This window comes from Procambarus clarkii, chromosome 37 (assembly GCF_040958095.1).
Source record: "Procambarus clarkii isolate CNS0578487 chromosome 37, FALCON_Pclarkii_2.0, whole genome shotgun sequence".
NCBI classification, from domain to species: Eukaryota; Metazoa; Arthropoda; class Malacostraca; order Decapoda; family Cambaridae; genus Procambarus; species Procambarus clarkii.
In genome coordinates, this window is record NC_091186.1 from 26,678,963 (window position 1) to 26,693,303 (window position 14,341).

At 44.5% G+C, this 14,341-nt stretch overlaps 3 protein-coding genes across 4 annotated transcripts in view; 1 reads left to right on the plus strand and 2 right to left on the minus strand.

The window, feature by feature from the left end:
* Positions 1-3,995: 3,995 nt before the first annotated feature.
* Positions 3,996-5,120, minus strand: LOC123766011 (uncharacterized). 2 transcript variants are annotated; one of them, XM_045754873.2, is made up of 4 exons: positions 4,970-5,120; positions 4,701-4,757; positions 4,470-4,618; positions 3,996-4,377 (listed from the first exon to the last, which is right to left on the minus strand). In XM_045754873.2, the coding sequence occupies exons 1-4, from the start codon at positions 4,992-4,994 to the stop codon at positions 4,243-4,245; spliced, it is 366 nt and encodes a 121-aa protein (XP_045610829.2). In that variant the 5' UTR covers positions 4,995-5,120; the 3' UTR covers positions 3,996-4,242. The 2 variants fall into 2 exon arrangements, with proteins under 2 accessions (XP_045610829.2, XP_045610828.2); XM_045754872.2 differs by having other exon boundaries at positions 4,949-5,100.
* Positions 5,121-6,135: 1,015 nt separating this feature from the next.
* On the plus strand, positions 6,136-7,440 carry LOC123766012 (uncharacterized). Its single transcript, XM_045754875.2, has 4 exons — positions 6,136-6,293; positions 6,652-6,708; positions 6,791-6,939; positions 7,036-7,440. Exons 1-4 carry the CDS (start codon positions 6,269-6,271, stop codon positions 7,168-7,170), a joined length of 366 nt encoding a protein of 121 aa, XP_045610831.1. The 5' UTR covers positions 6,136-6,268; the 3' UTR covers positions 7,171-7,440.
* Positions 7,441-9,455: 2,015 nt separating this feature from the next.
* The window catches only part of LOC123765877 (uncharacterized), a 29,058-nt gene continuing 24,172 nt past the window's right edge, over positions 9,456-14,341 (minus strand). The window contains exons 11-13 of the mRNA XM_045754712.2: positions 12,981-13,456; positions 12,106-12,179; positions 9,456-11,836 (exon numbers count right to left, since the gene is read on the minus strand). Of these exons, the coding sequence (XP_045610668.2) occupies positions 11,609-11,836; positions 12,106-12,179; positions 12,981-13,456 (778 nt within the window). The 3' untranslated portion in view covers positions 9,456-11,608. The remainder of the gene's footprint in view (positions 11,837-12,105; positions 12,180-12,980; positions 13,457-14,341) is intronic.

Below are 14,341 nucleotides of genomic sequence, written 5' to 3' on the forward strand. Positions count from 1 at the left end.
ATCACTTCCATGGAGGTCATCAAGAACCTGCCATGTGAAATCTAAGTAAAGAGAAGAAGAGCAGAGAGAAAGATCAAGACAAGAAAGGGTGCGAGTTCGAGAGTCCAAATGAGTGGGCTCACCAGAATTCAGAAGAGACAGGGAAGAAGAGAGGAGAAACGGCTCAAGGAGGCGACCCCGGGTATTCGTCAGAACGTCACCCCAAAGAGAATGACGACAATTGAAGTCACCCAGCAGGAGCACAGGCTCCGGCAAGGAGTCTAGGAGGTGTTTCAAATCAGGAAGAGAGAGCGGGACACCCGGGGGGAGATAAATGGAACAAACTGTGTACCATTTCCCCACAAAGATACGAGCAGCAGAACAATGGAGAGGCGAAGGAAAAAGTAAAGGAACAAAGGGAACATCAGCCCGAATCAAGAGAGCAGAAGAATTAGAAGCCCCAGCAATGGCTGGGGGGGGGGGGGAGAGAAAGGAATAGCCACGAAAACGACCAGGACGAGCACCAAGCATCGGCTCCTGGAGACAGACACAAAGGGGCGAAAACCGCGAAACCAGAAGTTGGAGTTCGAGGAAATTGGCGTAATAACCTCGAACGTTCCATTGAAGAATGGACAACGACGAGAAGAGAAAGGACAAAAACAGAGAACAAGGAAGAAACAAAGGCGAAAGACCAACAGAGCACGTTAAAGAATATCAGGGTCGGGATCAGGGTCAGCAAAGTCAGGGTTAGGGGGCATGGGTAAACTGAGCAAAGACGGAGGGAAGGAAACGGGAGAACAGATCAGAGGTGGGCGGGCAGGGTCCGGAGGAGGAGGAGGAGGAGGAGGAGGAGGAGACAACGGAGAGGAGCAGTCAAGGACAGCAGCAGGAAGAGGGGGAGTAGAAAGAGAGGAGCGCACCCCAGCAAGAGCAGCAACCGAAAGGGAAGCAGGGGCCAAAGAAACCTCCATAGCAGGAACAGGGGGCGCAAGCACTGAAACGGGAGTGGAAGGAGCAACAGAGCCAGAAGGAGGAGCTGAGGAAGAAAGCGAAGCCTTCTTACCCGCCGGGGAAGAGGAAGGAGAGGAGCCAGGCTTACGCTTCTGACTTAAAGAGACCGGTGTCCCAGCAACTACGTACCGGGCAACGGATTCCAGTGTCTCAACAGGAGAAGCCGAACGAGAGCACACACGACGGCCGTTAGGAGAGCGATGGACATCCGCCCGCACCGACAGGCGGCGGGGAGAGCCGATAGATGGAGGAAGAGGATGGGAAGGAGGATCGGAGGGGGACGAGGAAGGAGACACAGAAGACACGACAGACCGGGTAGAAGGAAGGGGAACCCCAGACAGAGGACCAGGAGGAGGATCCTTCGGGAGAGAACCCAAAGGGACAGAGGAGGGGGCAGTGGGCGCATCAGGGTCCAAGGCCTGGAAACGGTTGTGAGTCTGAGGAAGGCGGGAAGGACGAGGAGAGGAAGAGCGCAACACGCGAGCATAAGAGATATTAGCATAAGGCGGGAGCCGGCGAACCTGGCGCCTCGCCTCAGGAAAAGATAAACGCTCCCGGTGCTTCAAGTTGAGGACGGCTGCCTCAAGCTTGTAATGGACACACGCACGGGAGAAGGTAGGATGGGCCTCACCGCAGTTGAGGCAACGAGCCTGGGGAGAAGCGCACTCCGACTTAGAGTGACCTTCGCCACCACACAAAGGACAGAGAGAGACAGTCCCGGAGCAGCGGAGGGCACCATGCCCAAACCTCCAGCACTTGTTGCAGAGCCGAGGAGAAGGAATGTACTCCTGGACAGAGCACCTGGCACCAGCAAGAATGACAGAGGGTGGAAGGGTCCTACCATCAAAGGTAATCTTCACAACCCGGAGGGGTTGACGGCGACTACCACGAGGGGGACGAGTAAACGTGTCCACCTGGAGAATAGAATGGCCCTGGGCAGCGAGGATATGTCGAATATCGTCGTGGCAGTCGCGTAGGTCCCGAACACCGGTTGCAACATGGGGCGGGAGCAAAATAGTGCCAACACTGGCATTCAACTGGACGTTCTTCGAGACCCGAACGGGGGTCTCGCCAAGGCAGGATAAGGCAGCCAAGCGGGAAGCAGCATCCTGAGAAGGAGCAGCAACGACACGCGTACCGAGACGAGTGGGGTTAAAAGTAATGGAGGCATCCACGGAATCAATGAGATGTCGATGAAGGGAGAAATCGTCAGGAGGCGCAGAATCAAGAGGGAGGAGATCAAAATATTTGGCCCACGAAGCGGGACCAAACAAGGCTTGATAGGTAGCAGAACTGGAAGGAATCGAGCGAGGGCGGCCGTGACGAGAACGGCGGTGAGAACCCCCAGAGAGAGGGGTTAAAAGGCGCAGTAGTAACAACTAGAGAAGGAGCCGCGCCAGGGGACGAGGTAGTCACCACTGGGGGCTTGGGGCTCGACCCAACCACAGAGGAGGGAGGGGAGCCAGGGGAAGGAGTCAGAGAGGCCAAAGGAGGAGCAAGGTCGGGGCCCAATGCAGCGGAGGCTACAGAGCCCGGTCTTCCAATACGGACCGACTCGGGGGCTTGGTCGCCCACCCCACGAGCCTGAAAAGGTAAGCCAGAAACAGCCGAAACAGGGGTTATCATCTTGACGAAATTACGAATTCACTCACGAATGTGCCCCCACACCCACCATGGAGCCACAATTAGAGGCAGGACACCCAACAAGAAGCTATCGCCGATCTTGTCGGGGCCTCCTAGGGGTGCGTCGTGAGTATACGCCCCACAAACGCCACCTTAAGAAACCGACAGTCCGTCGAGATCGGGTTCAGTGACGAAGTGGGGATTGACAATAAAAGGTTCCCCTCGCTCTCGACGTCGGGTACCGCAGTTCTACGGGTGCAAGAGTATGCCTCCTCAAGCACCCGGGCGTCAAAGTAGAAGAAGTCCAAGGGAAGAACCAGAACGAGCAAAAGGTCGGCAGGAAACGGCAAGCAGATAGGAGAAGAGGGGGGAGAAAAACGAAACAGAAGGAAAAGGAAAAGATGCCCAGCAGAATTGGAGAGGACGGCAGCAGGAGCACAAGGCTAGAAAAGGACAGAGGACTGTCCCAAGGAGCATCACACTCCGGCAGCCGCCCACTAAGCCCCCAGACGGCGACAACGAGCTGAGCGGGGAGGGGGATCAAACCGGGAAGTTATGTCTAGTGGTGTGCAAACAGTTTTTCCAATTAACAGGGGTTCGGCAGTTGCATAGAGGACTTTATGGCAGACTTCAAAACCATCCCTTCCCACCCCCTCCTGCCGGAGTATTCTTGAGGTTATCTTGAAGATTTCGGGGCTTTAGTGTCCCGGTCCTCTACCAGGCCTCCACCCCCAGGAAGCAGCCCGTGACAGCTGACCAACACCCAGGTACCTATTTTACTGCTAGGTAACAGGGGCATAGGGTGAAAGAAACTCTGCCTATTGTTTCTCTCCGGCGCCCGTGATCGAACCCGGGACCACAGGATCATAAGTCCAGCGTGCTGTCCGCTCGGCTCCCTTAATATTAATGGCTAACAATACCAAAACTTCCTACCGCCTGCAGCGGCCAGAGGGCGCGCCCAGGCAACACCTACCGGCTTTAGGGTACCTCATCTTTTCAAAGGCAACCCTGGAAATGTTAATGAACATGTGCAAAGTAAACTAGACAGCAGGTTCTGTTAGACAGTGTTCATGTATAATATTTGTTATGACAAGCTTGTGGAGAGAGAGAGAGAGAGAGAGAGAGAAAGAAAATATTGCATGGGTTAGGTGGTCAAATAGGTTAAATAAACCAACATTCAAACCTAATAGTTTCTGGCAACGTTCCTGCCAGTTGTGACAGATTTAGGCAGGTGTGTTAGAGTAACATTTACGCCAGCCAAGATTTATGGCGTGAATTTCAATCAGATTTCAGCCTAGGTTTAAGATTGGTTGCCATTTAAGTTTAAACGGCCAGGAAACTTTAGCCCAATTTATAGTTTAGTATGATAGTAAAAGACATCAGTTTAGATAAAATTTATTGTGTACAGAGCCAAAAGCAGAAGTTTAAAATTCATACAATAAAATTTAAAAAGTTATAGTTCAATAAAAATTTAAGACTGTCAAGAGATTTACTTAAAATGCGAGCCCTAAACACTAAATTTTATCAATTTTGTTTTTTATCATCCCGACGGTCCAACAAGAGCCTTTGTTTCAAGCATCTTTCGGGGAAAACCGTCCAGTTGTACTGTACTGGACGGTCATTTCAGCCTTATTGGGGCGAGACGTAGTCACAAGCAGAGCAACGGTCCTCGTAACTGAAGCACAGGGCTATCAGGCCGAGGGGGAAGCAGAAGCAGGCTACGCACTTACTCCACAGAGGAAACACCCGGGTAATGTCACCAAGCTGTTTGAATGAAGCATTAAAAAGAATAATTAACCGAAGTTACGACGATTCAAGTGTACAGGTTTGAATACAGGAGAACATAAAGCACTTACCCCACACCGTGGGCAAGAGCCATCCCGTGGCATATTTACGAAGGTTCCCTCAGAGGGGCGGCTCAGTAGATCAGTCAAGCCAGGCCCTCCCGTGTCCATACTGCTGTAGTTGTGGGCAGTGGCGCGCCCAGGACGAGCGAGTGGATGCACTAGAAGAGTAGAAAATTCTTAATTTTCCTGGCGTGACTAGAAAAGTATAAACAAAGTGACCAATTAATTCTAGGTACTTACAGCGGGCATGTTCCGACCTGCGGCTTGAAGAGCCCGAGGCCATGCGGTAGGCTGGAACTGCAAACGTTGAAAATAAAAAAAATTATACTAGTCAATTGTCTTATTTAAGCAATTTGCAACCAAGACAAACTTATGAAATTTTCATAGTGCTTAATTTATCAAAGTTAATTTACGAAGAAAATAAGAAATTTAACAAGTTTAAGTGTTAAAAATGCATGTAATAACATTAACCTAAGTACTACACCTACTTTTTAATTCTTTTATCTTACCATACTGAGCTCCAACCGGTGCCATCCCGAATACCTATCACAACACTCCTCAATGTAGCAAAAGAACTACGAGAACAATCTCTGCGTCAGAGGAAGGTAGTAATTGGTGAACCAGACCCTGGCGTTCTGCCAGCTACTGGCCGACTCCTGCCCCAAGTAACCTTGTGTGAAGCCTCGAGGCAGCCACCGAACCATTCCCATGTGTTTCGTGAAGCAATAAATCTATCTTCGCTTATAATGTCTTCAGAATTATTAGATGCAACGCATCCTTTGGATAATTACCCTACCTGGCCCCGATTTCATATCACTTAAGATGTTCACTTAATAACACAGACAGTATATACATACGATGTGTTTTCCATTCCAGTATGACTGTGAATCGAGTGACCGTGAACTGCCGTCAGCAAAACAAAGCAAACTGCCCAGGTGCATTTGGAATAGATATATGATTCTCTTCTAAATGATGAATTTTTACACCTGCTGCACTTACCATAAATCTAAAAAAATAGAAATATCTGTTTGTCCGAGATTGTCCTTGTCAATGTTCCGTTTTAAGGAGTGACCTGTACTTGATTATTTGTTCTTGTTTGATGCTAGTTATTGCGTTACCTGTTGTTTTGTGCTTTTGTGTTGTGGTGGTGGTACTTCTGTCCCCTTTGTTTCTTGTACCATTTTTATTGTATTTTTTTTATTTATGTCGTGTGCCTTGGCATGTAAAAGTACAAAAAAACCTGCATGAAGCAAGACCGTCGCTCTACCGTCCACCCCAAGTGGTTGGGCAGCGGAGGCGAGACAGACCCGGACACCACCGGTTACCCCTTGTGGTATATAAATAAAATCTATGCTAACAAATATAATGTGAAAAATCCAGTAACTTGTAAGATAATGCGACGTCTGTGCCAAATACACTTGGACAGTTTGCTTCGAGTTGCTGACTCCAGTTTAAAGATTCACTGAATCATACTAGAAGCCAAACCACATTGATATATGTCATCAAATGAATATACTGTAAATTATTAAGTGAACATTCTTAAATTATATGAACTCGGGGCCAGGTAAGGTATTTATCAGATGAAAGCGTTGTATCGAATAATTATGAAGATATTAAAAGTTAAGAATGATTTATTGCTTTACGAATCACACGGGAATGGTTCGGTGGCTGGTTCGAGGCTTCACACAAGGTTACTTGGGGCAGGAGTCGGCCAGCAGCTGTCAGAACACCCGGGTCTTCCCCACTGACTTCACCTGTACTTTAACGCAGAGAAACTTTCTCGTAGTTACGTGTTTTGATTGGTGGTAATGTCTCCAATGAGAGCGCAGCAAGGTTAGCTTAGTTTGATATTGATGTAACTGAAGCGTTATAGATTAAGCTTACTGGCAAAAAGTGGGCGTTGACAGAGCAGTCGTCAGAGCCTGTCAGCGTCACCCACGCTGACAGGTGGGAGTTGCCACAAAGATATTATCACTTAATTATTTCAATGTCTCTGGCTTTTTTTTTTTTAAGTAAGCAATATTATGAAGTTCTCTAGGCTTCTAAACTCTTTGCTAGTAACTTAATTAAGTAGGAATGTAACTGACTAACGTGACAAATGTTGCAACGGATTTTAAGCTTTTTTATCTACTAAAAAGCTGTAAAGGCTCTTTGTTTTCTACTTGGTTTTAATAAATTTGTAATATTACAGTTGCGGCCTGCCATATGGCTTCTGCATCGGAGAACCGCAGGTCGAATTACTCTACGTGTAAGTATCTAAAGATACAAAGATTAATTTGGTAATTTTTTCTCGCATTAGAAATTATTCTACTTTTTCTCCCACCTCCTAGTCACCCCTCGAGATGATCTTCTTCGCCGCTCACTTCAGCAGACCGCGCGCCTCTGGAATCTACAGAGGCAGGAACGTTCTTCTCAGCCCTTCCCCTTTAACATTCTTCCCATCCATGTCCCGAGAGATGGGAATTGCCCGAGTTGTAGGGTAAGAATTTCAGTTTTAATGGGGAAGGGTGACTTGATGAATAATTAACACTTGGAGGATCATGCAAGATGGTTTTTAACTTTTTCCTTTTTGCAGATTGGAGATGTGACTCGGGTGTTCCCGTTGTGGACAAAGTATTTGGCTGTGATCTTCTTTCCCTTGGGCCTGTTAGCCATGTACTTCAAGCAGGAGCGGCGTTGCCAATTCTGTAACTACGTTCCACTGGAGTAACCTGCTGGCAGGTCGCCCCGAGGAAAGATCCCTGGCACCAGGGATGAGGACCATCGGGGATAAAATTTAGATAAAATTTAAAAGTAAACCGTAGGTGGTTTAACTTGGTGCTAGCTTCTTGCTGTTTTTATACTTAAATTTTTTTAAATTTTAAATTTAATCTTAATTATGAAAGGCACAAAGCCAGTATTTTTAAATTTGTACCTGTACTGCAGAAAGTTTAACTACAGAATCTGTTTTATATCGTACCAATAAATTTTATCTAAGACAGTTCTAGTTTTTCTGGTCCGCAAAAACAATTTTGACTATAGCAGCCAGTAAAGATCCCGATAACGAGATTTGATACCTGCCTCGCCAAGGATGACTTAAATAGCTTGCATATTATGCTTCACAACTTAGCTAGGCACGCTAATTGATTATATTAAGGTTCTCGCAAAGTTCTTTTCCCCATCCCTTTAAGCTTTCCAGACTTTGGATAACAAAGCGATGGCGCACACAGTACCAGCCTCGGCACTAGTTCAAAAGCTATTACCGCAATCTAATTCTTCCGTGTATAATTAACCTTGCTAATTATTTGGTTTGCACTTCGGTAACAAAACTAAAGATTGGTTTACTTTTTTAACAATTATGCATGCCACCTCCACATGGGAGGGAGAACTAGGGATTTTAACCATTGTATCCAACGTTAACTCTTGAGCCCTTGATTAACCTCTTTTGTAGTGCACATTTGATGGTGCTACATAGCCTTCCCGGTTTGGTGCCTTTTGATAGTTGCTTGCTTTGTGGTGCAAGGGGATTTTCACTATCTGAACTGTAATGCTGTCACGCGGATGTAAAGTACGTCTTCGAGGCTCTGGCTTGTCCTGTAAGGTGATGCATTCTGTTCCCCCCCCCCCCCCCCGCCTCACCCCTTCAGGATGGTAAGTGTTTTTCCGTAGTAGACTTGTTCCCTCACGCTCTTCATTTTTCCTAAAAGGGGTTCTTCTTGAGGCTATTTTGGGGCTTTTAGTGTCCCCCCGCGGCCCGGTCATCGACCAGGCCTCCACTCCCCCAGAAAGCAGCCCGTGACGGCTGATTAACTCCCAGGTATCTATTTGCTAAGTAACAAGGGCATCAGGGTGGGAAAACTCATATTTTCTTGCCGGTGCCCGGATCGAACCAGAGACCACAGGATCACGCGTCCAGTGTTGTCCGCTCAGCCACCGGCTCCCTCCGGGGTGGTAAGTTAAGATTTTCTGCATTCACGATGGAAACTTCTGTCACATTGTTCCTGTTATCTCTAGAGGTTCCAGTTTATGCTAGCTCTCTCTACTGCTCTTATCTCCCCCCCCCCCTTCCCCCTCGCCTCCATGTGAAGTCAACGTCGCCTGACATACTGCTTGATAATGGTCCAGGACGGACAGAAACATATTGGTCTTCTATTGTATGGTCAGTGTTAACTACTATGGTGTTTTCCTAATGAAACCTCAGTGTTGACTGTCCCGGAGACCAGCACCATCACAACTTCGTGCGATCAACTACAGCTTTAAAGTTTGCCTTTTTGTCTATTTTCTCGCTGTGCCCTAAAGACTTGACTTTCCATTTGGTGGTAGAATCTTTTTATTATTATTATTTCTGGGTTCCCAGCCACTTTTTGAGTCACCTCGAACATGACTTTCACTAAGGCCATATATGCCTGCAAAGTTTTCCAGAATTTTAGGTTGTGCGTCTAGAACTAACCAGACTTTACTAACGGCGCCCATTTAACACCTAGCTTAGCATAGACTGATGTGGGATATTCAGTCTTTCCAGCTTTTGATCATACTGGGGAACCATATTGTCCTCAATTGAATGTTTCCCCCCTAGCCTGCTGCTACGTGCCATGATCTATTTGCCCCTGATACATGATCGAAATATTGATGTCCATTACAATGACCTTACACACCTTGATAGATATATGCATTACCTTGACTTTGATACACAATCCCACACGGGGTAAGGTGTCTGTTCAGCCTACATTTTGGAAGGCAATTTGTCCCTCAATAGAATTCTTGGTGACATTTGATATCGTTCGCCTTGTGCGTTTTTGTTCTCGTATTGGCATCCTTGGTGATATTTAGCGCCCTCTGATCATTCCGCACATTTGATGGTGCTACATAGCCTTCCCGGTTTGGTGCCGCCTTTTGATAATTACTTACTTGGAAGGCAACTGACCCCTACCTGCCCTCTCCTGCACTGGTTTGCCCACAAAAGGACAGACTACAGTGGCACTATGACCACAGTAACGAGGGGATTACAACAACTAGACACTTCAGTGTGTTTATTGAGAACATTTTTACTAAAGAGTTCAGTTCTTGGAATTATTGTACATAGGACTTTATTTGGTTGAAGAAGCACACCAATGTGTGTACACATACACACACATGGAAAGTGCACATAAAGGATACATTTGGTATAGCAATCATAACGGTAAAAGTATACATTTGAGATCAATCATAATGCAGTACCTAGACTGTTACCAATCTTGATACAATTTGTGCTTCTTGATATCTGTACATTCAATGGTTTCCTATATAGATACAGTATATGGCAGTTATGGACAAAATGCAACATGGTAAATGAGAAATTAAAATACTGCAGTTGTGCAAGATTAACAAATTTGTTTTTCTGAACGTTATTTTTGTATAACACTATCAACCTGTATTGTATTAGATACTGGTTGATCCTATGCTAGAGTGGTCTAAATATTGATGTTTTGAAGGTGGATTGATGCGTTTTCGTATGATTTGAAGGGGCATCGGGAGACATTTGGGGGGGGGGGGGGCTGTGTGGTCTGAAGGCAGACAGTGGGGGGGGATACATGTGGCCATGTAATTTTACCTGGGGGCTACTGTCCTCGTCGAAGCCACTAGAGTTGATAGGAAGCCAGTGGCTTGTCAAAGCCCTCACCCCAATTTGTCAAGATAAAATCTACCTGGATCTTAAATTGTTGCAGGGTTTTGAAATTTACAGCTTCAGTGGATAGATTCCGTGGTTTTATAACCCTATGACCGAAAAAAAAAAATTATCGTACATTGTGGCTTGAGCTTGAATCCATTGCTCCTTATGTTAAATCTGAGATTTTGAAGAAGTGGTCTAGAGAAATATCCTCCAAGTTGTTCAATATTTTAAAGTTTCTATGAGATCAGCAGTCATTTCTGGTTTATAGTGCTGTTAACCCTGCGGCCGTGAACCATTCTTGGTATGGGAGTCTACTTAGTTCAGGAATGATTCTTGTCGCCCAGTGTTAACTTTATCCAAAGCAGCTTTATCTTTCTGAAGACGGACACCATGCTTGGATACAATAATCCAAGTGGTGGTGCACGACATTTATCCAATTGAATAACTATATCAATCTCGTGCTTGGATCTTGCACACTTGGATTATTGTATCCAAACATTGAGACCTCATATGGAAGATCACTCGGTAACTACAAGAAGTGAGATTCGGAGTCAGATCTTTGTGCATGACACCTGTGAAAAGGTCAGCGGGGATCCCAAGCCTTGAACTCATTATGGTTACCAACAGATCTCTGCTTATATGTAGGATATGCTTAGCTCTATGATAGTACAATAACTTGTTCGATACATTTCTATCTTCCATATCACCTTTTAGTGATCTCGGACCAAAAACATCTGGTGTCCCAGAGATGCATCTGATGTTTACTACACCACAGTCTCGGTGGTGTAGTGGTAAGACACTCGCCTGGCGTTCCGCGAGCGCTATGTCCTGGGTTCGTATCCTGGCCGGGGAGGATTTACTGGGCGCAATTCCTTAACTGTAGCCTCTGTTTAACGCAACAGTAAAATGTGTACTTGGATGAAAAAACGATTCTTCGCGGCAGGGGATCGTATTCCAGGGACCTGCCCGAAACGCTACGCGTACTAGTGGCTGTACAAGAATGTAACAACTCTTGTATATATCTCAAAAAAAAAAAAAAAAAAGATAAAAATGGAGGAGGAAGTGAGGACTCCAGTTCCTGAGAGATTACAAAAGTCCTGCACATGACAACCTACTATACTTCTATGGCTTACTGTAATGGAATACCAAATTAGCAGACTCTTGCTCAAGCCATGATGATACTAATCCACAAGGTCATTGATCATCAGAACTAGAGCTGCTCAGCAAGCCATTTATGGCACGTACATTAGGAAAAAATAGGACATTGACATAGGTTATGAATACAGAGTAAGTACTATAGTTCTGTTAAAATTATTTGGAAACATGATGAATCCAAAATAGAGTAGGAACCTTTAAATAACATGATTTAAAATATGTACAATAATTTATATACATTAAAATGTGACATATATATACAATAACAAGTAAATATGAATGTTAAAAATATATTTTTGTTTAACACTATTCTGTAATGCTCTTACTTGATACCAAAGATATTTTTAATTTGGTTGCAAAACTTCTATAAAGAAGTTTCAATGGTTTTGATTGGTGACGAAAAATACTCTGTAACTGCTGAAGATAGAGAATCCGTTACTGGAACTACGACTCTGATGGCCTCCTCCTCCGTATGACCCAGGTCAGAGGCTTCACTGGCGAGCGAGGCATCCAGGGAGTCTATAGATGCACGAGGAGCCCCGGACAATGACAGCAGGAAGTCTCTCTCATCATTGTTTGCTAATGAGTCTGCCTGCAGGTGGGAGATAATACAGGGTGACATAAATGCCGACATTTATGCTATGGGCCAATATAATATATCTCGTACTATATATATATACACTGGTAAACAGATACAAAAATGTATATATAACTTTCACCATTACGTTTTATACCTAGCTTGTTTTTCACTGTCAATTTCTCCTATATTCTATAATTTGCAACACTAAACTAATATACTGCGTCAGTGTCAATCATAATATAAATTTTAACTTTGCAAGAGTCAGAACGAATAAAACTTACTGTGGTGATGTGTGCTGGGGAGACGTGCAGGTGTGATGCACTATAGAGCAGTGACGGCGTCTCTACACCTGTGCCTGCAAGACATGATATTGCAATCTCACTTGTTCAAGGAACATCTCTGTACTTTTGTTTAGTATATCTCTTCAATTGTATATATTTTTTTTATGAAGCTTCAGAATAATTCTGTATTTTTAAATTTCATGTGATTGTGATAAGTCAAATTATTAAAAAAAAAATCTAAAATAAGATTGTAACAACTGTATGTATTTTAAATGAGATTTTAAATGATGTGGCCACTATGCTCAATATTTTGGATTTTTTCTACAGGGGCAAAAATAAATACAAGGCGGCCCCCAACCTCCTGAATGATGCACTTGTAATTCGGGAGAAGACACGGGTAACTATCCTAAAAGCACCACTATACTCGAGCAGGCATCCACAGCACCAACCCTCACATTCACTGTGACTACATTGCTTCTTGTACACCACAGCAGAACCCCCCCCCCCCCCTGTTCATGGAGATCACTATGCCGTTACAGTGATCCTCATGTATTATTATATACAGCATACTCAAATACATACATTAACCACTTTCTTACAAAACACTTCCACCCAGACAACACTATATGATTAAGTAGTAAGCATTGAGAAAATATTTAGGTTATACATTGGGATCGAACCTGCATCCCAGCACTCCTCAGGCACACACACACACGCAGCTTTCAGTGTACATAAGGACAAAACATTAGGAGAGATACATCCCACTGGTTGATTAATAGTTAAGAGACAGGGTACAAGAACTGGATCCTATTATCTGCAAAAACTTGTACTAATCTAGTTGATTTCATATTATTTTATAACCAAGACCAGATTACCTCCATTAGCCTGAATGTGATGGTGAGGGTGACCATTACTGACTGTAGGCTTCATGCGTGCCTGGTTGTTGAAACACAGCTTCTTAACCAGCAATGCCACTAACAAAATACCCATTACGAGTACCACAGAAATCAGAATGTACAAAACCAGAAAAGGTGAAAATGATGAAGGAAGTGGTGATGGTAGTGATGCAGGCAGTGGGGATGATGACAGCGGTGGTGGCAGGGAGGATGATGGTGAGGATGAAGGCAGTGGTGGTGGCAGTGAGGATGGTGACAGTGGTGGTGGCAGGGAGGATGATGGTGAGGATGAAGGCAGTGGTAGTGGCAGAAGGGTTGCAGGCAGTGTCGTCGGTTCCGATGGTGAAAATGAATTATTGCTGCTGTGAAGGGTGTAGTTGAAGACGTAAGATTCGCCAGTTCCATGAGCGTTGGTTGCTGTCACCTCTATCTGGTACTGCACATCTTCCCTTAACCTGCACCACACAAACGTAGGATGAAGAATATAAGTGGTCAGGTACCATCACACACACAGGCACCCGCTACTATGAAAGTTTTACAAATAAATCATTATTGTTCAAAATAATAATAAGCATAATTTAGTAACAGTGACATGAATAGCATAAAGACATCTTAACGACATGAAGACATAATGGAACCGATTTTTTTCTACTACAAAAGTGAAAAGATCCAGGTACATGAGAGCAGAGTATATGAGAGCAAAGAGCCTAAAAATCGAGAACACTAACGCTGATGGACTGTCAAAGAATAAATTCAAGGAAAGGACTAATGACAAAGTTGTAACAGCAACTAATACAATAGTCTGATAATACCAGATAGCAAAATAAGAGGAAGAATGAAGAGGAGAGGAGACAGGATTTTGAATATTGAAGAGGATCTTCAACTTATCCCCCTTAGCATTAATGATGATCCAGACACACTCAACTACACTACATTGAATGAGACCCAACATCTAGTATACAAATAAAGATGGAACCTCCAACAAAGCAGAGGCATTGAAGGAGTACGCATGGGGGATGAAACCAGAAATAATAGCTAATTTTCAAATGGAAATTGTGGAATAAGTAAAACAGTTCTTGAAAATAACAACCTAGAAGGGGGGGAAAAATAATATAGGTGAGTAGTATAGATAATTAAAATGAACTGATTAGAGAAAATGTGCGCTAAACGCAAATGGGTGAAAAAAATGTTACCAAGGGAACACTAACACATGGCATCCACTGTCGTCTGTTCAGGCAATAGTGGAAGCAGTTATCTACAGCCCACCTACAACCCAAGTAAAAAACCAGCGTTGAATGTAATGAAACGCCATTTTCGGGGCGAAACCCGGAGGCTCTCTG